We start from the raw sequence: 25596 nt of genomic DNA on the forward strand, positions 1-25596 counted from the left end.
GCATGGAGAAAATATGTTTGCAATGTGAGTAATACACAATTCCACCACCAAGAGGCAGTGTCAGACTGCTATATGACACCTTTCTAAACAGCATCTTAGTGTTCTATCATCTATGGTGTTTCAAGCCCAGCCACAACTCCCTCCTGTCAATCAAACAAACACCCTCTCTGACCAAAGGGTCAAATGACACATGTCAGTTTAATGTAATTCTCCACTGCTGTTTCACTGAGTGAGATTGAGCACAAAAACACCGTAGGATGGCCCTTCTTTAAATCCCATATCTGTCAGGATGAGAGGAAAGATCACCCAATGACGAGGAAGAAAAAATAGAGTCGAGAGAATGAAAGGATTGTTGGCTCTGGGAGAGAGGGATGGAATGAGGAAGGGAGAGATGAAGCATGGCGTCAAAGACATGGAGATATTGACTAAGATGAGTGTCGGGAGAAAAATATATAAATGACTACACAAGCATAGATCCAAGAAGATCCACAGATGGAAAGACACTGACTGACTGACCAAATGACTGACTGACTGACTGACTGACTGACTGACTGACTGACTAAATGGACAGACAGACAGAACAGACAGACAGACAGACAGACAACAGACAGACAGACAGACAGACAAGACAGACAGACAGACGACAGACAGACAGACAGACAGACAGACAGACAGACAGACAGACAACAGTGAGTAGAGTGTGAGTTGATGAGTGAGTGAGTGAGTGAGTGAGTGAGTGAGTGGGAGTGATAACTGTAATACGGGGAGAGAGAGAGGGAGTCCCCAAGCCACATGGCGGTCACACAGAGTTTTAATCTGAGCTCACTGGAAAGTTGTGATTTAGTAGGACTGAACTTGTGCCCTCTAATTGGAATAAGAGGCAGGAGGGTTACCTGGGAGGGATGTGTGTTGGGTGAGAGAGAGAGAGAGAGAAGAGGATTGGACGAGAACGGTCCTCTTCCATCAGGAAAAGTGAATGAGGAGGGGCTTCATGATCATATCAAGGCCAGATCAAGGCCACATACAGGCCATAATGCGTGTTGGTTATTCGCTGTACCTGTGCAAAAGAGAGCAAGAAGTAGAAGAGACGTGAAAGGAATAAAGAGTTCTAGAAATAAGGGAAGTTCTTGCTCTTTTCTCCCTGTGAGGTTACAGGGAGGATAGTTCAGTCTTTTCTCCCTGGAGATACAGGAGGATAGTTCAGTCTTTCTCCCTCGGAGTACAGGAGGATAGTTCAGTCTTTTCTCCCTGAAGTACAGGAGGATAGTTTCAGTCTTTTCTCCCTGGAGTACAGGAGGATAGTTCAGTCTTTTCTCCCTGGAGGTACAGGAGATAGTTCGTCTTTTCTCCCTGGCATACAGGAGGATAGTTCAGTCTTTTCTCCCTGGAGTACAGGAGGATAGTTCAGTCTTTTCTCCCTGGCGTACAAGGAGGAATAGTTCAGTCTTTTCTCCCTGAGGTTAAGGAGGATAGTTCAGTCTTTTCTCCCTGGAGATACAGGAGGACAGTTCAGTCTTTTCTCTGCCTCATTTCCTTCATTTTTCACACCTATCCAACCAATAACCATACTTTAGCATTCTCTCTCTTACACTTTCTTTAAAGCCTCAACGTCTCTATCCTCCCCAGTGAGCGAGTGTGTGCACACATTTTCACCTAGAATTGCCAGGGTGGCCCTTAGCTCACTGTGCACACACACACTCTCAGATCCCCACACTGTCCCTTGTTTGTTTATGCCCAGCCACAATACAGGGATTAATTTCTCAAAGCCGATTCGAGCTCCGGCGCACTTCCTTTCAACCATTGAACTGCAAGTGGACTCCTCTCTCTCCTTTATGTGGACTCTTTAATCTACTGAGTGAGAGAGAAGGAGAGAGAGGCGTCCCTTACCGACGCACAGCTGGGAGTCACTCAAGACTTTACGGCACTTCCTCTCTCGCCCTCTCTTTTTTGTTCACTCGCTTTCTTTCTTTCAATCTCTCTGTGGCTCTTTCTCTTTCCCTCTTTTTTTATTTCCTTCCAAGGCTCTTCCTTGCTTCTCTCTCCTTACTCGTTGACTTTTCCTGGCAAGTCAGTGCTTAGGGATTGAGGTTGAGAATACACAATATAATACACTATATAAATACACAGTGTCAAAAACTGTATACAAGAAAAATGAAGTGTCCAGCATTTAATGTCTCTATATAAACTCAGCAAAAAAAGAAACGTCRTCTCACTGTCAAATGCATTTATTTTCAGCAAACTTAACACGTGTAAATATTTGTATGAACATAACAAGATTCAACAACTGAGACATAAACTGAACAAGTTCCACAGACATGTGACTAACAGAAATTGAATAATGTGTCCCTGAACAAAGGGGGGGGTCAAAAATAAAAAGTAACAGTCAGTATCTGGTGTGGCCACCAGCTGCATTAAGTACTGCCAATGCATCTCCTCCTCATGGCTGCACCAGATTTGCCCGTTCTTGCTGTGAGATGTTACCCCACACTTCCACCAAGGCACTTGCAAGTTCCCGGACATTTCTGGGGGGAATGCCCTAGCCCTCACCCTCCATCCAAACAGTCCCAGATGTGCTCAATAGGATTAGATCCCATTTCTGGTCCTGTCTGGTCCTGTCGTGGTCCAGCGACGGTGGGTTTATGCCCACATCCGACGTTGTTGCCGGTGATGTCTGGTGAGAACCTGCCTTACAACAGGCCTACAAGCCCTCAGTCCAGCCTCTCTCAGCCTATTGCAGACAGTCTGAGCCATGATGGAGCGATTGTGCGTTCCTGGGGTGTAACTCGGGCAGTTTGTTGTTGCCATCCTGTACCTGTCCCGCAGTATGATGTTCGGATGTATCGATCCTGTGCAGGTGTTGTTTACACGTGGCTGCCACTGTGAGGATGATCAGCTGTCCGTCCTGTCTCCCTGTAGTGCTGTCTTAGGCGTCTCAAAGTACGACGACATTGCAATTTATTGCCCTGGCCACATCTGCAGTCCTCATGCCTCCTTGCAGCATGCCTAAGGCATGTTCACGCAGATGAGCAGGGACACTGGGCATCTTTCTTTTGGTGTTTTTCAGAGTTAGTAGAAAGGCCTCTTTAGTGTCCTAGGTTTTCATAACTGTGACCTTAATTGCCTACCGTCTGTAGGCTGTTAGTGTCTTAATGACCGTTCCACAGGTGCATGTTCATTAATTGTTTATGGTTCATTGAACAAGCATGGGAAACAGTGTTTAAACCCTTTACAATGAAGATCTGTGAAGTTATTTGGATTTTTACGAATTCTCTTTGAAAGACAGGGTCTTGAAACAGGGACYTTTCTTTTTTTGCTGAGTTTACATGGGACAGCAGCGTTGGCTGTGTGTGTATGTTTTGTGAGTATGGGCAAATATGTGTGTGTGAGTGTATATGTGTGCAGGACTCTGCATGTGTATGAGGTGTGTGAGCATGTCTGTGTATTTTGTGTGAGTGAGTGTGTGGGTGTATGCGTGCCAAAAAGTCTCTAATGTGCAGAACAGAGTACCAGGCAGGAAGATGGCTAGTGATGGCTGTTCAACAGTCTGATGGCCTGGTGATAGAAGCGGTTTCCAAGCCTTCAGGTCACGGCTCTGATGCACCTGTATCGTCTGCCAGACAGTAGCAGAGTGAACAGTCCATGGCCTGGCTGGCTGAGCTCCGTAATGATCTTCCTGGCTTTCCTTCCACACAAAGTGCTGCAAATGTCCTTGAGGGCAGGCAGAATGCCCCCGGTGGTGAGTTAAGCTGACCGCACCACCCCCTGAAGAGCTATGTGGTTGAGGACGGTGCAGTTGCCGTACCAGGCGGTGATGTAGCCCAACAGAATGTTCTCAATAGTGCATCTGTGGAGGTGTGTGAGGTTCTTAGGGGCCATGCCGGAATTTCTTCAGCCACCTGAGGTTTAAGAGGCACTGTTGTGTCTTCTACACCACGGTGTCGATGTGATGGGACCATTTCAGGTCCTCAGTGATGTGCGTGCAGAGAAACTTGAAGCTTTTTACCATCCCCACTATGGCCCTGTCTATGTGGATGGGGTGTGCTCTCTGATCGGTCTCCTGTAGTCCACGATCAGCTCTTGGTTTTGTTGATGTTGAGGGAAAGGTTATTTTCCTGGAACCACTCGGCCAGGGCTCTAACCTCCTCTGTGTACGCTGTCTCYTTGTTGTTGGTGATAAGGCCTATCTCTGTCGTGTCGTCAACAAACTTGATTATTGAGTTGGAGTCGTGCGTTGCCACGCAGTCATTGGTGAACAGGGAGTACAGGAGGGGGCTAAGCACACACCCCTAGGGGGTTCCCGTGTTGAAGGTCACCGTGGCGGAGGTGTTGTTGCCTACCCTCACCACCTGGGGTCAGCCTGTCATGAAGTTCAGGACCCAGTTGCACAGGGATGAGTTCAGACCCAGGGCCCAGAGCTTAGTGATGAGCTTGGGGGGCACTAGGGTGCTGAAAGCTTAGCTGTATAGTCGATGTACAGCATTCTCACATAGGTATTCCTCTTGTCCAGGTGGGATAGGGTAGTGTGTTGTGAAATGGCGATTGCGCTGTTCATGGATCTGTTGGGGCAGTACGCAAATTGTAGGAGGTCTAGGGTGTATGGTAAGGTGTATATGGTCCTTGACTAGCCTCTCCAAGCACTTCATGATGTCAGAAGTGAGTGCTACTGGGTGATAGTCATTTGGGTACAGGAACAATGGTGGACATCTTGAAGCATGTGGGGACAACAGACTGGGATAGACTGGGATAGGGAGAGATTGAATATGTCCGTAAACGCTCCAGCCAGCTGGTCTGTGCATGCTCTGAGGACGCAGCTAGGGATCTTGCGAGAGTTAACACGCTTGAAAGTCTTACTCACATTGGCTACAATTCTCCTGAACAGTGGGGGCCAGCGTCACTGACAAGTCATGGGTTTGTCTCACCAGGGGTGATGGTCGGATTCGTGTTCATCGTCGAAGGAATGAGCGTTACACCGAGGCCTGTACTCCGGAGCGGGATCGATTTGGAGGTGGAGGGTCCGTCATGGTCTGGGGCGGTGTGTCATAGCATCATCAGACTGAGCTTGTTGTCATTGCAGTCAATCTCAACGCTGTGCGTTACAGGGAAGACATCCTCCTCCCTCATGTGGTACCCTTCCTGCAGGCTCATCCTGATGCACTGCAGTAGTTAATGCAGCTGGTGGCCACACCAAATACTAACTGTTACTTTTGATTTTGACCCCCCCTTTGATCATTTGACATTATTCCATTTCTGTTGTCACATGTCTGTGGAACTTGTTCAGTTTATGTCTCAGTTGTTGAATCTTGTTATGTTCATACAAATATTTACACATGTTAAGTTTGCTGAAAATAAACGCAGTTGACAGTGAGAGGATGTTTCTTTTTCTGTTGAGTTTATCTTGTGTCTTTTGCATGTTCAGTGGAGTCCACAGCAGTTTGTCATGGCACTCACACGTACATGTATGTACACAAATATATACAGCATGTATGCATATTCAGTATATATTTACACTATAAACAGAAATGCAAGGGGGGGYAAATTACATGTATTTCTTTCTCAAAACATTGTACTTTTATCCAGATTTCGGGATGAATAGTAACAGACAAACAAATACAGAAGACAAACAGATAGGCTTGTCTTCCCCCTCCTCCTCCTCTTACTCTCCCTCCTTTTCCTCCAACTCCCTCTCCAAAATTGGCCTCCATTGTTGTCCAAACCAAGAAAGGCAACCTGAAACCTATTCATAGTGCTCAAGCTCTGATTTCTAAGTGAAGACGTTAGCTAGAAGTGCTTTCACAGGTCAGCACTGGGTGTAGGTAATCGGTGTAGGTAATCGGTCAAGGAGTGTGGCATTTGGAATGGCAGTGTTTTCCGAACGAAATCACAAGGCCTGTTAGTTTTAGAGAACTGTAGAGAACTGTAGAGAACTGTAGAGAACTGTACAAAAAATAAAAATTCTTGAAGCATTGTTGGTTAAGGGCTAAGTAAGTAAGCATTTCACTGCAAGGTCTTTTTAAAATTTGATTTGATGTCAAGTGTCCTATATATCAGTACACTCGTAACAACCTAATAATTACGAAACTTCTATTCAATCAAATCAGCCACATGTAACAAATAAGCCATTACATTTTTTGTTAACCAAATTCGACACTCATTGACTGCTGTACAAGAAGAAGACAGAGTTTGGGCCAAGTTATCCCTCTTGCCTCACCTCTTCCTCTCTGGTTGAGTTCTTGGCAACCACCCCTAAGGCCTTTCCTTATTTAACTCACCTGTAAGCTTCACCGACTGATGTGTCACCTCAAGCTGTGTCCATAGCTTTCATCCAACCAATCACATTAGTTCTGCCCTTGAAGTGGAGCCAGAGAAGGAAGAAGAAGTGAGACATTCTACTCCCTAATTTTTTCTGGTTCATATACAGTCAATGAACAAAGCAGACCAGACCCAGCTGCTATCGCATTGCTGCCTATGGGAGAACCACCCCTTGAGCCAGGGATGGGCAATTCCAGTCCTCGGGGGCTTGATTGGTGTCACAGTAGACTGGAACTGAGACCAATTTTATCAATCGTATACGGCCTGAGTAAGACATCTTCATTTATCCACCATATWTGGTGGAGCTTCCTTTAGAACAAGATTGAGGCCGGGATTCACAACTGAGCACAATTCCAGGGCTCATTCTCAATGAAGGCCTTGATTCAATCCGGAGAGTTATTGACAGAGGTTGTGAAACAGAATGTTTGCTGAGAGGAACAGAACAAAAGGTGAACTGAAAGAGTTGAGTTTTCTGTAAGCTGATTGGCTGCATCTTTTCACAAGGGGAATGAAGCAGAATTGCACATGGGTAAGGATGAACAGATGATCAAGCTCAGAGCCTGAAGCACGCCAAACACACAGACAATGTTTGCTCTTATTGGAGATTTTTTAATAACACATTTCAATATTGCAACAGCCATCTGTTTTTCTAAACAGGTAAAAATCATCAAAAAACAAACAAACAAAAAATGTTTTGTTTTAAAATTCCAAACACCCAAGTCGATTGGCAATGGCCCTAAATTCAAACGATAAAACCCCTACACAGTGAGCAGATATTTTCAACACATTGTTCTTCAAACAAATTATAAAAATAGATTGCATTTTCAAATACATATTTACAGTAAACATATTTTGTAATGGTAGAGTAAACAGAGAGAGAGGGGGGGGGGGGGGGGGGGGGGGGGGGGGGGGGGGGGGTGACGACGACAACGACTGATTCGCTGTAGTGAAAAGGTCCAGTTTGGTGCCTGTGTATACAGGGCTGTTGAGACTGTTTCTATATATGTGTGTGAGTCTGTAGGAGTATCTTTTCAGAACATGATATGGGTTTATACATGGTGTTGAGGCAAAACAGCTCCAGAGAGAGAGGGAGAGAGAAAGAGAATACATGGGGAAGAAAAGAGAAAATATACTGGTAGTCCTTTCATACCAGATACCTCCCTATTACAAGATACCATTTATGAACCACACTGAACCAATAAAACATCTATTGTGTACAGTGCATCCGGAAAGTATTCAGACCCCTTCACTTTTTCCAAACTTTGTTACGTTACAGCCTTATTCTAAAATTGATTAAATCGCACCCCCCCCTGATCAATCTACACACAATACCCCATAATGACAAAGGAAAAACTGGTTTTTAGATTTTTGGGGCAAATGTATTAAAAATAAAAAACTGAAATATCACATTTACATAAGTATTCAGACCCTTCACTCAGTACTTTGTTGAAGCACCTTTGGCAGCGATTACAGCCTCGAGTCTTCTTGGGTATGACGCTCCATGCTTGGCACACCTGTATTTGGGGAGCTTCTCCCATTCTTCTCTGCAGATCCTCTCAAGCTCTGTCAGGTTGGATGGGGAGCGTTGCTGCACAGCTATTTTCAGGTCTCTCCAGAGATGTTCGATCGGGCTCAAGTCCGGGGCTCTTGCTGGGTCACTCAAGGACATTCAGAGACTTGTCCTGTAGCCACTCCTGCATGTGCTTAGGGTCAATGTCCTGTTGAAAGGTGAACTTTCACCCCAGTCTGAGGTCCTGAGCACTCTGGAGCACGTTTTCATCTAGGATCTCTCTGTACTTTGCTCCATTCATCTTGTCGTGGAAATTCTACACAGGGACACTGAACGCCAATATTAAATGAATCATTGTTTTATTAACAGCAAGCTGGAGAGGTCACAGTCAAACCTAGATGCATAAAGTACCGGTCTGAAGTGAGCTCCGTCGGGGCAGTCCCGTTAAATCTCATACTGCTTACACAGACAAGTTACATTTGCATGATTTAGCTTATTCATCATTCATAATTCATTCATCATTAACGTTTGGTTCATGCATGTGACTGACCAATACTGGTTTATGCATGTGACCGACCAATACTGGTTCATGCATGTGACAGACAAATACCTCACAAGGCCTCTCCTCTCCAAGCTGAGACCTTGAAACTGAGATATCCCTTTCATTCTCAAAACAAGGTTCTGGGTGTACTAGCAAATTGCAGATACTGATGGTGAGGATTCCTCCCAGGCACATTCAATCAGTCAGTCACTTGCATGGACATAGAAATGTGTTACTAGAAAAGCACAAACATAAACATTTTCCATCACAATCTTTCCCTCGATCCTAACTAGTCTCCCAGTCCCTGCCGCTGAAAAACATCCCCACAGCATGATGCTGCCACCACCATGCTTCACCGTAGGGATGGTATTGGCCAGGTGATGAGCGGTGCCTGGTTTCCTCCAGACGTGAAGCTTGGTATTCAGGCCAAAGAGATCAATCTTGGTTTCATCAGACCAGAGAATCTTGTTTCTCATGGTCAGAGTCCTTTAGGTGCCTTTTGGCAAACTACAAGCGGGCTGTCATGTGCCTTTTACGGAGGAGTGGCTTCCGTCTGGCCACTCTACAATAAAGGTCTGATTGGTGGAGTGCTGCAGAGATGGTTGTCCTTCTGGAAGTTTCTCCCATCTCCACAGAGGAACTCTAGAGCTCTGTCAGAGTGACCATCGGGTTCTTGGTCATCTCCCTGACCAAGGCCCTTCTCCCCCGATTGCTCAGTTTGGCCAGGCGGCCAGCTCTAGGAAGAATCTTGGTGGTTTAAAACATTTTCCATTTAAGAATGATGGAGAACGCTGTGTTCTTGGGGACCTTCAATATTGCAGAAATGTTTTGGTATCCTTCCCCAGATCTGTGCCTCGACACAATCCTGTCTCGGAGCTCTACGGATAATTCCTTCGACATCATGGCTTGGTTTTTGCTCTGACATGCACTGTCAACTGTGGGACCTTATATAGACAGGTGTGTGCCTTTCCACATCATGTCCAATCAAAGGAATTTACCACAGGTGGACTCCAATCAAGTTGTAGAACCATCAAGGATGATCAGTGGAAACAGGATGCACCTGAGCTCAATTTCAAGTCTGATAGCGAAGGATCTGTATACTCATGTAAATATGGTATCTATTTCATTTTTTATAAATTTGCAAAAAAAAATTATGTTTTTGCTTTGTTATTTTGGGGTGTTGTGTGTAGATTGATGAGGGGAAAAAAGTATTTTATCCATTTTAAAATAAGGCTGTAACGTAAAAAAAACGTGGAGGGATCTGAATACTTTCCGAATGCACTGTAGCGAGCTACAAGAGTATGAGATAAATAAAAAATGCCTCAAAACATGTTACCTACGATTAAATGTTAACTGTTTAAAAAAATACATAATACTGACAAATGGGAGTGGCTTGTGACTGCACCGTGGGGGGTTGTGGGATTTGTAGGAACATTTATAATATGTTAAGTGTGCAACCATGATGTATAGCTAGGGCCCTGTGTTTTGGTCAACCACTTAACCTTGATTTGAAGCATTTTTTTCCAGAAATTTGAATTWGACCAAAAATGTAAGCAATTGTCTGAGGATGGTGCTTGGACCATCTGACATAAAAAGAAAGGMGGGACAGTTTGATAAAAAAGCTTTAAACAAAAAGGTTCAAATCCAGGTCATGTGACATGATTAACCAAAACACAGGGCCCTATGCATGACAGCTTGAATCGCTGGCCCCGGAAAAAACCCATAAATGATCACTCTACGACATTCTGAAATACTGCAATACTGCATATATAATGCAACACATCGATACCATACATCCAGCGACACTGGACTCAAAATGTAGAAGTCCTATATCAACTACTGTAGATTTGGTGATTGTGTCTTTGAGAAGAAAACAGTCAACATACTACAGTGGAAGTCCTCTTCATAATATCTTCTTCGGTACAGAACACCTTTATTCAGTAACAGAATCCCTCTAACTATATAAAAAAAGAAAACTTTATGATACACACTGTAATCAAAACAAACAGACCGGCTAGGAAGGGATATGCTTGACACCAAAGGACATGTGCTTTGCAGCATCCTTAAACACAAAATTACACAAATTATTTAGTCATTTAAAAAAAATCAAGTATGACCCTCGTGACCTCTTCCCGTCAGGTTGTGTGAGAGTCTGTAAACTGGAAACGCATATAAATATGAATAAATATTCGATACGTCAGCTTGAGACTTGACCTTTATTCTTAACAGTGCAATATACCCATGTAGTGAAAATGCTTTTTAGACAGGAGAAATATATTAGCGAGACGCTACATGATACCACTGACATCCCGGCTAAGGGACATTAGCCGTTCCACACACTGAGAAAACACAGGGAGAGCAGAGCAGAGACGGTTAACGGAAAAACGTTAAAAAAAGAGAAATTGTGTAACAGACGAAATCGAAATGAACAATCAAACACACGGAAATCCTTTGTTTCGATTTACAGTTTTCTAGTTTCATTTTTTTAATCAGTAGTTTCCTCCTGAAGGTTTTCCAGCCTCGTGATTGGTCGGGCTACGTACGACTTGACACGGCCTGGGCTCCGCCCACACTGTGGGAACCAGTCACTTGATCGCACTTCAGCGGCCGGAACAGTAATGTTTTAACCATTGAACTGAGACCAGTTTTACAATTTCAGCCCTGTTCGACAGACAGAACTTTTGCCATTAGTGCCTTATCCCACTGTTCTGAGACCAGTGGTAGAGGGGCAGCCCTGTAATGGACAATACTTCTCAACTAGGGTGGTTTTAACCTCAGTTCTGAGACAAGTGGTTCAGTAGAGTATCACTCTGCTTGAGGGGACAGTTCTTCTCCATCAAGGAAATGTTATTACCCCACATTTTGAGAGCAGTGGCAGACATTTTAGATGGACAGTACTTCTCTATCAGGGTAGTTTTAAGTCTCTTTAACGACTGATCCAGGGCCAGTTGTCAGAGTGGACATCTAGTCAATTTGGGTCAGCGTGCAGACAAAAGTCATACGACTTTCGACAAAGTACGTTGATCACATGACTGGGAGATGCCTCGCTCCCAAGGACTTAGAGAGAGGGAGGAGGAGGAAGAGGAGGAAGAGTGAGTGGGTGCAGTGTGGCGATATCTCTGCCGATCTCTCTATCCACTTCATTGTTGTCCATCTGGATGAGACGAGTCTCTCCTCTGTGAAAATCCTTCTATCCATCCGTCCGTCCGTCCGTCTGCACGTGTGTGTATGTGTGTGTGTGTGTGTGTCAGACCTGCACCCCTCTGCCGTGCATCTGGATGACCTGGGCTCTAAGGGTCTGGATGGCAGACAGGATCTGTTTCTGGTGCTCCAGAGAGGTGATGCCTAGACTCAATACATCTCTGTGGAGAATGACCACAGCACAAAGACATCAGTTAGACTATACCAACTCGTGATTTTCAGATGCACCAGCAACATACTTGTTTGTGCATCAACGCTCTCTCGCCCGCCCGCCCGCACACACACACACACACACACACACACACACACACACACACACACACACACACACACACACACTTAGAGCCACTCACTGGACTGTCATACGGGCCACAGACTCCAGGTAGCAGTATCCTGCCGCGGTGAAGTTGTCCTTGTAGCGCCCCATGTCCACCGCATCCAACCACTCCCCTACCGAGTTAAACGAGGGGAACGACGGAAGAGTCCGCTCTGCCAGGGAGATGGAGGAGCCCAGAGGGAGGGTTCCTAGCTGAGGGAGGGTTCTACGGATAGAAGAAGAGAGAGAGAGAGAGAGAGATCAGGGAGAGAGTGAGAGATAGATTTCAGCAAGGGATGCATGAGTCTATTGTTACCATAAGCGGTTGTATTTCTACTCTGATATCAAAACTGAGTGGGAAGTGGGAGACCTGCTTGGACGACATAAACAAACCATACCGATGCCAGCCCATGTTGGCTGGCAAAGTCCGTTACCTGTTAGCCTGTATATTGACCCTTGTTTAGCCCGTGTTAAGGATGGTTTGCAGGGGCCTACGTCCTACCTGCGTGACAGAGTGGAGGAGCCGATGCCGTCGGGGCTGCGGATGCTCTTGCTGAGAGCTGAGTGGATCTGGCTGAAGGTGGGTCTCTCGGTCCGCTCCTTCTGCCAACAGTCCAACATCAGCTGGTGGAGATGAGGTGGACAGTTCATAGGGGCGGGCAGGCGGAAGCCATCCTCTATCGCTTTGATCACCTAGGACGGGAGGAGACGGCGGGAGAGAAAGGAGTGTTAACTTACAGGGAGAAATGTGGAGTGAACGATGACTCCATCTCAGTCTAAAGTGGCTCCAGGAGATCTCCGACAACAAAACGACACCCAGACAATCTCTCTATCCAAGGTTCTTCCAAACGAGCTAATCCGTCAAACAGATGTATCCCCCATAAAGACTTCTAAATACAAAACTTCAAAAAAGATATTCTCCCCCTTTAAAGCACCGTTTTCTAACACTGTGCTCCCTAGAAAAAGCTCTTTGAAAAAGAAACGTTGAAAATGTTCCACATTCACTAAAAACACTGTCCTCTTCAGTTCTGTCCTGACCTCCGATTTAACCAAACAGTGTTCATAAAGTGTTTCTTCATTGGCGGACATTTTCCATTTAATCAGAGCTGAAAAGCAAAGGGCATGTTAGGGCAGCGTGTGGGCTGGGTGAGATAATGGTGATATTATGTATTTGTTTAATGCATTAATTTCTCAAGGGCTCAGCCAGCTTGGCCTTTGACATTTCTTTTGGAGAGTTTAGTACTGTGAACATAGAGGTAGACACAAAGTCTGGATATTGAATGAGTAAGCTGGTAATACACCGTCCCGGGTTCATGTCCTAGCTGAGGGACCGGTTCATAGTAATTAATTTCAACATTTCCTGGTCGTCTATTTTGACGTTTTATTGTTCGGATTAGTGGAACGATTTAGACAGCGTATTTGCATGAACAAGCTGTTGGCTTATTTGTGAACTTTGTGAACTCTGACTAACCCTCTATCTACTCTAATACCTTTGAATGCCATTCATGACGCGGCCTTGGATCAAAGGCATTTTGGCTCAAAGGCACTTTCACTTTTCTCTTCAACAAAGTCTTACGGGACACTTTCTGCACTCTTCTGAAGTTTGGGGTTTTCTTCAAAAGCCCCCCCCCCCKAAAAAAGTGATCCCTCTGAAAAATTGAGAGGGAGGGGAGAAGGGAACCAAAACGCACGCCCTCGTCGACACAAACTGATGGCGGCAGGGTCCTAGCGATTGGACAAATATTCTCACCCTCCTAAAATAGCTAAATTTCACATTTCCTTAAAAGAGAGCGCCGCTTCCTGTCGGGATTTTAGGCTTCCTCCAAGAGCGGGGATCGTGGTGGCACTTTGAGACCGCCACCAAAAAGCGACATGGTGTCCTTAAGAGAAACAGGATTGGTCACGGAGAGGACTTATGCCGGGGACTTAGAGCTCAGAGAGACTTTTAGAGAAGCACCCGTGGCTTTCCCTCTAATAAGATCTGAGCTAGCCCAAGTCAAAAAGTTCACACCGTTTCAGAGGGGACAGAGAAGACGGGGGGAGAGCTAGCACAAGAGAAGAGAAAGTTTAGGAGAGAGATGAATAGGTAGAGATGGAAACAGCATAGGGAATGGGGTGAGGGAGGGGACAGAGATGCACATGTGGATAAAGAGCAAAGGGAAAGAGAGAGAGATGAATAGGTAGAGATGGGAANAAAGGGAAAGAGAGAGAGATGAATAGGTAGAGATGGGAATGGGGTGAGGGAGGGGACAGAGATGCACATGTGGATAAAGAGCAAAGGGAATGAGAGAGAGACAGAGAGAAAGAGAGAGAGCGCGAGCAACCGAGAGAGAGAAGAGTTACAGAGATGAGATGGATAAAGAGACCAGAGAGGAGAAGGTCGAGTATAGAGAGAGAGAGAGAGAGAGCCAGTCACTCTACTCACGTCCTGGTTGCCCATGTCCCAGTAGGGTCTCTCTCCGTAGGACATGACCTCCCACATGACGATGCCAAAGCTCCAGACGTCAGACGCTGAGCTGTAGCGGTGGTACTGGATGGCCTCTGGGGCTGTCCACAACACCACACTCTTCCCCGCATGCTGAGAGAGAGAGAGAGAGAGAGACAGTCCGAAACAGAGAGAGATTTTCAATTCACATGTTTAACTCCACACTTGACATCTTGTATGAGTACGTTTCATGTAGCCTATGCTAGAATCTACATTTAAACATCCTACTACACTATGATTATTATATATTTGCTATTTATTTATTTGATTATTGTGTCATGCATCATGATGCCCAGCCCACATGGGTTGATAAGACACTGTATTTGTTGTATACAAATAAAATGATCATAAACACGTACAGTATCAGTCAAACGTTTGAACACACCTACTTATTCAAGGGTTTTTCTTTATTTTTACTATTTTCTACACTGTAGAATAATAGTGAAGACATCAACACGATGAAATAACACATATGGAATCATGTAGTAACCAATAAAGTGTTAAACAAAACATATATTTTATATATTAGCTTCATTAAAGTAACCACTCTTTGCCTTGATGACAGCTTTGCAAACTCTTGGCATTCTCTCAACCAGCTTCATGAGGTAGTCACCTGGAATGCATTTCGATTAACAGGTGTGCCTTGCTAAAAGTTAATTTGTAGAATTTCTTTCCTTCTTAATGTGTTTGAGCCAATCAGTTGTGTTGTGACAAGGTAGGGGTGGTATACAGAAGATAGCCCTATTTGGTAAAAGACCAAGTCCATATTATGGCAAGAACAGCTCAAATGTAATAAGAATTTGTTCTTAACTGACTTACCTAGTTAAATAAAGGTTAAATTAAAATTAAAATAATAAAAATATGCAAAGAGAAACGACAGTCCATCATTACGTTAACACATGAAGGTCAGTCAATCCGGAAAATGTCAAGCACTTTAAACGTTTCTTCAAGTGCAGCCGCAAAAACCATCAAGCACTATGATGAAACTGGCTCTCATGAGGACCGCCACAGGAATGGAAGACCCAGAGTTACCTCTGCTGAATTTATTCTGTGCAGTAGAGTTAACTCCTTCAGAGTTCAAGTAACAAACACATCTCAACATCAACTGTTCAGAGGAGACTGCGTCAATCAGGCCTTCATGGTTCAATTGTAAAAAATAAAATAAAAACTACTAAAGGACACCAATAAGAAGTGACTTGCTTGGACCTAGAAACACGAGCAATGAACAGTAGACCGGTGGAAATCTGTCCTTTGGTCTGATGAGTCCAAATTTGCGATTTTTTGTTCCAACCGCCGTGTCTTTGTGAGACGCAGAGTAGATGAACGGATGATCTCCGCATGTGTGGTTCTCACCGTGAAGCATGAAGGAGGTGGTGTTATGGTGTGGGGGTGCTTTGCTGGTGACACTGTCTGTGATTTATTTAGAATTCATGGCACACTTAACCAGCATGGTTACCACAGCATTCTGCAACGATACGCCATCCCATCTGGTTTGTGTTTAGTGGGACTATCATTTGTTTTCAACAAGACAATGACCCAAAACACACCACCAGGCTGTGCTACATCAGATGACCTGGCCTCCACAGTCACCCGACCTCAACCAAATTGAGATGGTTTGGACCACAGAGTGAAGGAGAAGCAGCAAAACGAGTGCTCAGCATATGTGGGAACTCCTTCAAGACTGTTGGAAAAGCATTCCTCATGAAGCTGGTTGAGAGAATGCCTTGAGTGTGCAAAGCTTTCATCAAGGCAAAGGGTGGATACTTTGAAGAATCTCAAATATAAAATATACTTTGATTTGTTCAACACTTTTTTGGTTACTACATGATTCCCTACGTGTTATTTCATAGTTTTGATGTCTTCACTATTATTCTACAATGTAGAAAATAGTAAAACTAAWGAAAAACTCTTGAATGAGTAGGCGTGTCCAAACTTTGACTGGTACTGTACGTACATCATATCAAAGTTTATTTGTCACGTGCGCCGAATACCTTACAGTGAAATGCTTACTTACAAGCCCTTAACCAACAGTGCAGTTTTGAAGTGAAACATAGGTATTAGGTAAACAATAGATAAGTAAATAAAAATAAATAAAAACAGTAAAAATAACAGTAGCGAGGCTATGTACAGGTGGTGGTACCGGTACAGAGTCAACGTGCGGGTGCACCGGTTAGTCGTGCTATTTGAGGTAATACGTACACGTAGGATTAGTTAAAGTGACTATGCATAGATGATAAACAGATTAGCAGCAGCGTAAAAAAGGGGTTGGCGGGGGGAGCATACTCCGGGTAGCCATTTGATTAGCTGTTCAAGAGTCTTATGGCTTGGGGGTAAAAACTGTTGATTTGGTCCTTTGGTCCTAGATTTGGTGCTCCGGTACAGAGAGAACAGTCTATGACTGGGGTGGCTGGAGTCTTTTGAACGTTTTTAAGTCCTTCCTCTGACACCGCCTGGTATAGAGGCCCTGGATGGCAGGCAGCTTAGCCCCAGTGATGTACTGGGCCGTACACACTACCCTCTGTAGTGCCTTGCGGTCGGAGGCCGAGCAGTTAGTGATGCAACCAGTCAGGATGCGCTCGATGTTGCAGCTGTAGAAGTAGGACCCATGCCAAATCTTTTTAGTTTCCTGAGGGGGAAAATAGGCTTTGTCGTGCCCTCTTCACAACTTTCTTGGTGTGTTTGGACCATTCTAGTTTGTTGGGGTTGTGGACACCAAGGAACTTGAAGCTCTCAACCTGCTCCACTACAGCCCTGTCGATGAGAATGGGGGCGTGCTCGGTCCTCCTTTTCCTGTAGTCCACAATCATCTCCTTTGTCTTGATTACGTTGAGGTTGTTATTCTGGCACCACCCGGCCAGTTCTCTGACATCTCCCTATAGGCTGTCTCATCGTTGTCAGTGATCAGGCCTACCACTGTTGTGTCGTCTGCAAACTTAATGATGGTGTTGGAGTTGTGCCTGGCCATGCAGTTGTGGGTGAACAGGGAGTACAGGAGGGGACTGAGCACGCACCCCTGAGGGTCCCCTGTGTTGAGGATCAGCGTGGCAGATGTGTTGCTACCTACCCTCACCACCTGGGGGCGGCCCGTCAGGAAGTCCAGGCTCCAGTTGCAGAGGGAGGTGTTTAGTCCCAGGATCCTTAGCTTAGTGATGAGCTTTGAGGGCACTATGGTGTTGAACGCTGAGCTGTAGTCAATGAATAGCATTCTCACATAGGTGTTCCTTTTGTCCAGGTGGGAAAGGGCAGTGTGGAGTGCAATAGAGACTGCGTCATCTGTGGATCTGTTTGAGCGGTATGCAAATTGGAGTGGGTCTAGTGTTTCTGGGAAATGGTGTTGATGTGAGCCATGACCAGCCTTTCAAAGCACCTCATGGCTACAGACGTGAGTGCTACAGGTCGGTAGTCATTTAGGGACATGGGCAACCAGTACGAAAGTAGAGTAGTCATTCCTACTGAACTTAATACAAATGAAATACAAGAAAAACGAAAACAGTTCAGTTATACAACTTATCTTGTCGCGACTTCCACGCTTTGGAAATAAAATGTGCCACAAGGAAAACGTATTTTCTGAAAAGCCATTCGAGTTTTACTTCCTCGCTACTCCAGAATAGGTTTCTGTTGTTGCATTGTTCGAAACGCAGTCGCTCTTAAATCATCATGTAAAGTACAGTCAAATAAAATGTATCCTTATACACTGCCTCAACTAAATCTAAATCGAATCAACCACTGTCAACCAAAAAAGAGTGAACAAAGTGAGTCAGACAAAGCGAGCGAGAAGGAGAAACCACAGGGAAACACACTGATTCATTATAGAAAGTATTTTAAATCAAAGTCTGCACTGCACACACACTGCACATCAGATTCAGCACAAAGGGGAAATACAAAAAGAAGCACACCTCTCCCACCGGCMTCAATGGGCTTCTTTAAAGATGTCATTGTCATTTGAATGTTTGATTTGTATAGCATTTTTTATAAGATGGGATTTTTATATTTATTAGGAGTAATATATTTAACAGGAGAAGATATCAACCAGGTCTCTCACCAGTGTGGTCTATTTGAGTAAAGACTAAACTATTTGAGTAAAGAGTAAACGATGTAAATAATATAGTACATATCCCAGTACATACAGTATGTATTACCTATCACAGTGAGTAGTGGTGAAGATGGCCTCTATAACTATGGGGGAAGCGAGTAAACAARACGGTTTTCAACAATGTAAATAACCGTACGTATCAGGAAGTAGTCTCACCAGCGTGGTACAGATGGCCTCTATGGGAAAGAGTAAAGACTATAGGTAGTAATATAATATAAAAAATAATAATAATTGTAATATATAGTACTAGTTAAAAATATACATATATCTAGTAATATACTTTTTACTTGTAATAGAATATCAGTCAGTAGTCTCACCATTGCGCTGTAGATGGCCTCCATCTTGTCCTCTTGGAGGGGTCTGAAGCCGGACACCTTGCAGCCCAGGCTGGCGTTGACCAGTACCTTGTGGGCGGCCAGGCGGCGGTGGACGAAGCCCATCTCTGTCAGGTACTTCATCCCAGAGGCCACGCTCCCCAGCATGTCCATCAACTGGAGCACGGAGAGCTGGCCCTCGTGCTTCTGGAGAGGGGGAGGAGGGGAGGGAGGGAGAGGGAGTGGGTTAAGGACCATAGAGATGCTATATAATACATTGCAGTTCCAACGGAGAACAAACTCCGTTATGAAGGATTAAATAACACGGTGGTTAGTTGTGTGGCTTATAAGGATACACAATATGCCCCGGGGATTTATTTTATACCAACCATCTTACGTAACGTTCGGAAACTAGACCAGGAGTCATGCTGAGGTAAACACTGTTACAAGAGCACACAAAGACACAGTATGCACACACTCTTACCCTGAGGAAGGAGTCCAGGGGCCCGTTGGACATGCTCTCCAACACAATCATCATGGTGTTACCTACACACACACACACACACACACACACACACACACACACACACACACACACACACAACCCACAACACATTATATTATTATAGTCCGCTGCTTGGGCAGCAGTGGTTATGCACTGCCATTCTTCACCTACTAAGCTGGAGAGGAGCAGGATGGCCTGTGTGCTGCTCTCTCAGTCACACCAAGTTGAATGATCCCCCCCCCCCCACACACACACACCACACCATCTCACACTCGCTGAGCGAGGTGGCCAGAGTGGTATCAAATAGTGAGGGAGGAGACAGAAACCTGAGAGGAGGAAAAAGAGAGGCAGTAGGAGTAGGCACTAGGGTAGGAATGGGGAACGGGAAGAGGGACAGAACACACAAAAAGTAGAAGAGGGACAGAAGAGCGCTGGTATAAGGAGGGAGAGAGAGAGAGAGAGCAGCCAGCTGAGGAGAAAAGGATGCGCTCCATTAGAAAGACAGAAGCAGTGACTCCTTAGTGACCAGGGAGTGGTGTGTGGTGTCAGACAAGAGTTGGAGCAGAGTAACATGGAAACCGAGCACACAACACACAACACACACACACACACACACACACACACACACACACACACACACACACACACACACACACACACACACACACACACACACACACACAACAACACACACACACACACACACACACACACACACCACACACACACACACACACACTCTTGCTGGCTGTGATCTAAGTGCCTTAAAATGGATACTATCAGCCTCCCTCAGGCACCCTCTATCCAAACAGACAGACTGGAGGAGAGGAGAGCAACAGGACTAAAATTATTAATTACCCCATCACTCGTTCAACATATACGTCACGTTATCATGCACACTAACATACAGCATACGCTTACTACATCACTATCATTATCGGGCTCACTACTATATACAGCTCACTCAGATCACTATCATTACTCTGACTCACTACTCTACACGTTCACTACATACTACCATTACTCTGGTCACTACTCATCAACATTCACTACATCACATCATTACTCTGGCTCACTACTCTATACACCTCACTACATCACTATCATTACTCTGGCTCACTACTCTATCACGCTCACTACATCACTTCTGGATCACTACTATCACTCACACATCATCTCATTACTCTGGCTCACACCTCTATACGCTTACTACATCACTATATTAATATCTGCTCACTACTATCACGCCTCATACATACTATAAATTCTCTGGCTACTATCTATCACCTCATACATCACTATATTACTCTGACTCACTACTCTATCACGCCTACTACATCAACTATCATTACTCTGGCTCACTACTCTATCACGCCTCACTACATATACATCATTACTCTGGCTCACTATCTATCACGCCTCACTAAATCACTATCATTATCTGGTATACTACTCATCAGCCTCACTACATCACTATCATTACTCTGGCTCACTACTCTACTCAACCTCACTACAATCACTATCATTATTCTGGCTCACTACTCTATCACACTTCACTAATCACTATCATATACTCTGCTCACTACTCTATCACACTTCATTACATCCCTATCATTACTCTGGCTCACTACTCTATCACCGCTCACTACATCACTATCATTACTCTGGCTCACTACTCTATCACGCCTACTACATCACCTATATTATCTGTGCTCATACTCTATCACGCTTCACTACTCACTATCATTACTCTGGCTCCACTCTCTAATCACGATTCAACATCACTATCATATTACTCTGGCTCACACTCTATCACAACATCACTCCATCACTATCATTACTCTGGCTCACACTCTATCAGCCTACTACATCACTAATCATTACTCTGGCTCACTACTTCTATCACGCCTCACTACATCATCTATCATATCTGCTCACTACTCTATCACGCTCACACATATATCATTACTCTGGCTCACTACTCTATACGCCTCACTACATCACTATCATTACTCTGGCTCACTACTCTATCACGCCTCACTACATCACTATCATTTACTCTCTGTACTACTCTATCACGTTCACTACATACTATCATTACTCTGGCTCACCTCTATCACACTTCACTAATCACACATTACTCTCTGGCCACACTCTATCACGCCTCACTACACTCACTATCATTACTCTGGCTCACTCTCTATCACGCCTCACTACATCACTATCATTACTCTGGCTCACTACTCTATCACGCCTCACTACATCACTATCATTACTCTGGCTCACTACTCTATCACGCTTCTACATCACTATCATTACTCTGGCTCACATACCTCTATCACACTTCACTACATCACTATCATACTCTGGCTCACTACTCTATCCACGCCTCACTACATCACTATCATTACTCTGGCTGCTCAACTACCTCTGACGCCTCACCATCACTATCATTACTCTGCGTCACTACTCTATCACGCCTCACTCATCACTATCATACTCTGCTCATACTCTATCACGCTCACTACATCACTATCATTACTCTGCTCACTACTCTATCATACACTTTTCACTTCCAAGACAGTACCTCTTCTTTTCTACCAGACCAACTATCCTGCCTGATTCCCCCCCCCCTCCCCTTAACATACACACACACTACCGGGATCCTAACAACCTCCCCTGGTGCCCCTGCTGGACGTTTAGCTAGAGCAAGTCTCTGTCTCGCTAATGACCCTCGCTGTAGCGGTGAGAAGCTTCTGATGGAGGAGAGGTAGTGGGGGCTGACAGGTGGGCTGTGGGGTGGAAGGGGTTGAATGGCGGCTAGTGGGCGTAAGCAATGCAATGCAGGTGATTTGCAATCCGAGCGGTGTGGGTGTGGTGTGTGTGTGTGTGCTTGTGTGTGAAAGTTGAATGAGTGTGTATGCACACCTGTGTAGTGAGAGGTCACACAGTGTGAGGCGGCGGGGAAATTAGAGTGGTTTCAGAGTCTGCTGCTGTGTCTCTAGCACCAATTACCGTACCCAACGCATCTGCTGCATCGTAGGTGCACAGTGTGTGTTCAGGCAGCACACAGTCCCATCCAATCCAATTCTTCCAACCTGGTCTACCTCATCTGCCCTCCGAACATTACCACCTCTGAAACTCTCCTCACTACCTTTCTATTAACCTTTACTTCTCCTATACATTTCCCCCTCTCCCTTCTTGTTGGACTTCAACTGCTGTCCGTCTGTCAACGAGTAATAGTTTGGGTTGTGCGGTCTGTTCAGTAATGTCCCCCCCCCCTCCCAGACAGTTGCCCCTATAAAGCATAGTAAAATAGGGTAGAGTGTAAATAATGGGGTTCATTTGAGATTTCGGTAACTAGCTCACCGCTGGTGATGACCCCCTCCAGACGGACAATGTTGGAGTGGTCAAACTGTCCCAGTATCCCGGCCTCGCTGAGGAAGGAGCGCCTCTGTTTCTCTGAGCAGCCGGCCCTCAGCGTCTTGATGGCCACCGGAAGCTCCCGCTTACTGGGCAGCTTGAGACAGCCACGGCACACCTCCCCAAAGTCACCTGCAGGTGGAGACACAGAGAGGGGGTTAGATAGCGGACTGCAGTGCTGGTTTATCAGAGAGAGGTGGGGGTGAGTAAGAGATGGGGTGAGTAAGAGATGAGGAGAGAAAGAGAGAGAGAGAGAGAAAGAGATATATAGAGAGAGATATAGAGAGAGAGAGAGAGAGAGATAGATAGATAGATAGAGAGAGAGAGATAGAGAAATAGAGAGAAATAGAGAGAGAGAGAGAGAGAGAGAGAAAGAAAGAAAGAAAGAAAGAAGGAGATAAAAACAGGACAAACAGGGAGGGGAGATAGAGGAGTGAAAATTGGCAAAGATAAAAGACAGAAGTACAAAGAAAGAGAATATGAGAGTATCTGAAAGCCAAAGCACTGTCTCAGTACCTGTGTGTACAATTCTCTCTATCTTGATGCTGGAGTTGTCGAGCTCTTTGGCAAAGGTGAGGACAGCCTGCACCAGATCCTCACACGTCTCTGGGTCTATGTAGGTCCTCCGGGTCGGGATCTTAACTGTGGGACACGGACAGTCACGCAAGATTACGACCTGCAACAATCTACCACAACACCACAGAAACGACACGCTAGTCCTATTTGTGAATCACAAAACTGTATTTAAGGCACGCAAACGACATCACGACATAAGTGGTAATCCGGTGTGGTCTTTCGTTTGACAACCACTGTATGGATGGTGTTTTAAAACCTGAATCCATCGTTTGTCCCGTCACCACCTTCTCACCTATTGTGCTACTTGGGAATCAACCACATCACTGCATGTCTTATTTGTGCAGCTCACGTTTCCTGGAGACAGTAGCTCAGTTCAAGGGGTTTATCTCTTATGACTTCAGAACTGTTGAGAAAAACAATAATAATATTCACTAGGAACTAGGGCAGGAAATCATTGGCAGGAAAGAGAAAATCCTGAGGTAAAAGCCTTTGAGTGTCACTTTGTTATCGGTTTCTATCCTCACAAGGCAACCTAAAAACTCTACCCGCAACAAAGGAAGTGATATTCAGTTCCTATCCCACAAGTATATGTGAACCCACTAAATGTCTGTCTTGTAAACTCCTGCTTTCTAACCTGTAATCCATTATGAAAGGTGTAAAGTTAAAATGATTTGATCTGAACATGCTCCCTTGTAGGGCAAAGCACCTTGTGCAAACGGCTCAGTGACTTTAAGTCAGTAGTGATAAATGATGTTCTCTACCCTAAGTCCATTACTAGTCACTAAGCCCTATTCAACCCTGACTAGCCCCTCAGCCTTTAACTACTATGTGACCCATGACCAATAAATGTACACTCTAGCCAACACACTGTTACCACTAGCCAATGGACTTTTCAATACCTAACCTTTGACCTCTTAACGCAGCCACCCCCGCAGTACAYGACAAGTTCTGGGATGAAGTTACCCTTAGAAACAGATCTAGGATCAGGATAAACCTCAAATTGGACTTCTACTCACTACTTAATTATTCTGAGGATTCAAAACCAGTGGTACTTAGGCCCTACTTCTACCTAAGAAGCCGGGCCTTCCCAGAAGCCTTTGGGCCAGACTGGTTCTGAAATGTGATTACAACTCTAAATCGACCAGGTCTCGACTCACTGTCTCATAACAGCTTATTGATCACACACACACACACACACACACACACACACACACACACACACACACACACACACACACACACACACACACACACACACACACACACACACAGTCTGATTGCAGAGAAAATGAAAGCTTCTACATTCCAGCTGGCCAGTGTTAAGTGGCAGGATCGAATATCCTCTTTTCCAGAGCAATGGGTTGTGTAACCACACAACAGCCCAGTGGAGGAGTTGTTACATTTATTTAAAGCAGGCCAACACCAGTTTTGATTCATTTTTCTCTCTCTCCCTCTCTCCCTGCTTGGGCTTTTTGTGTAGCTGATTCATTTCAGGGTTAATCGTGTCTTTGCCACAAGCCATTTGGGGGGGGGGGGASGGGGGGAATTAACGCATATTAACATTGCATGATTGCACGAGAGACACACACGCATGAAGGCATGCACACACACACACAGACGTAATTAGACCCACCGATGGGGGAGGAAACAGCTCCATGTCATAACTGATGGGTTAGATGGGCAGCAACATACAGTACAGCATGCTAGAAGAGTGTTGTCCAGGACTACAGTACTGTTGGGGATACTCGAGGTCCAGGGTAGGGAAACACTGTGCTGGAGGGGCTCCCGAGAGACTGCAAACGTATTGTTATCAAGGGGGAGGTGGGGGAGTGAGTATGTGTGTCAGGGTGTGTGTGTTTACGCTTTTAGTGTGTGTAGTTGTCTGTCTGCATTTGTTCACGTCTGAGAGAAAGTGTGTGTGAGCTCGTCAGCTGATGGCGTGTCATTATCCGGGCATATTTAATTCCCAACGCACGCGCGCACGCAAGCACGCACACACACACAGACACACAGACACACACACAGACACACACAGGAAAAATGTCAAACCGCCCACAATCTGTCAAACAAAGCCTTTCAAAAAGGTTGATGTAAAAACAGAGACACGGGCAACTCCAAAAGTTTGCGACAAACATTCAAATCCTTCCTTCTCGGGGGACGGCAAATCATCTGACTGGCCCCCGCTCTCTGTCTTCTTACTCCTCCTTCGTTGTCTTTGTTCCATCTATCAATTCCCTTCTCATCCTCCTCCCTCCCTCCATCCCTATTTATTTCCATCTCTCTCCATCACATATCCGCCTCACACACCATCTAATGGGCTGGA

The 25596-nt window shown here is 45.1% G+C and overlaps 1 protein-coding gene across 1 annotated transcript in view; it reads right to left on the reverse strand.

The window, feature by feature from the left end:
• Positions 1-7206: 7206 nt before the first annotated feature.
• The window catches only part of LOC111954860 (ephrin type-A receptor 7-like), a 62506-nt gene continuing 44116 nt past the window's right edge, over positions 7207-25596 (reverse strand). The window contains exons 7-14 of the mRNA XM_023974764.2: positions 23214-23339; positions 22644-22829; positions 19254-19315; positions 18773-18976; positions 14303-14455; positions 12380-12570; positions 11915-12103; positions 7207-11722 (exon numbers count right to left, since the gene is read on the reverse strand). Of these exons, the coding sequence (XP_023830532.2) occupies positions 11608-11722; positions 11915-12103; positions 12380-12570; positions 14303-14455; positions 18773-18976; positions 19254-19315; positions 22644-22829; positions 23214-23339 (1226 nt within the window). The 3' untranslated portion in view covers positions 7207-11607. The remainder of the gene's footprint in view (positions 11723-11914; positions 12104-12379; positions 12571-14302; positions 14456-18772; positions 18977-19253; positions 19316-22643; positions 22830-23213; positions 23340-25596) is intronic.

Source organism: Salvelinus sp. IW2-2015, linkage group LG30 (assembly GCF_002910315.2).
Source record: "Salvelinus sp. IW2-2015 linkage group LG30, ASM291031v2, whole genome shotgun sequence".
Classification (NCBI taxonomy): domain Eukaryota; kingdom Metazoa; phylum Chordata; class Actinopteri; order Salmoniformes; family Salmonidae; genus Salvelinus; species Salvelinus sp. IW2-2015.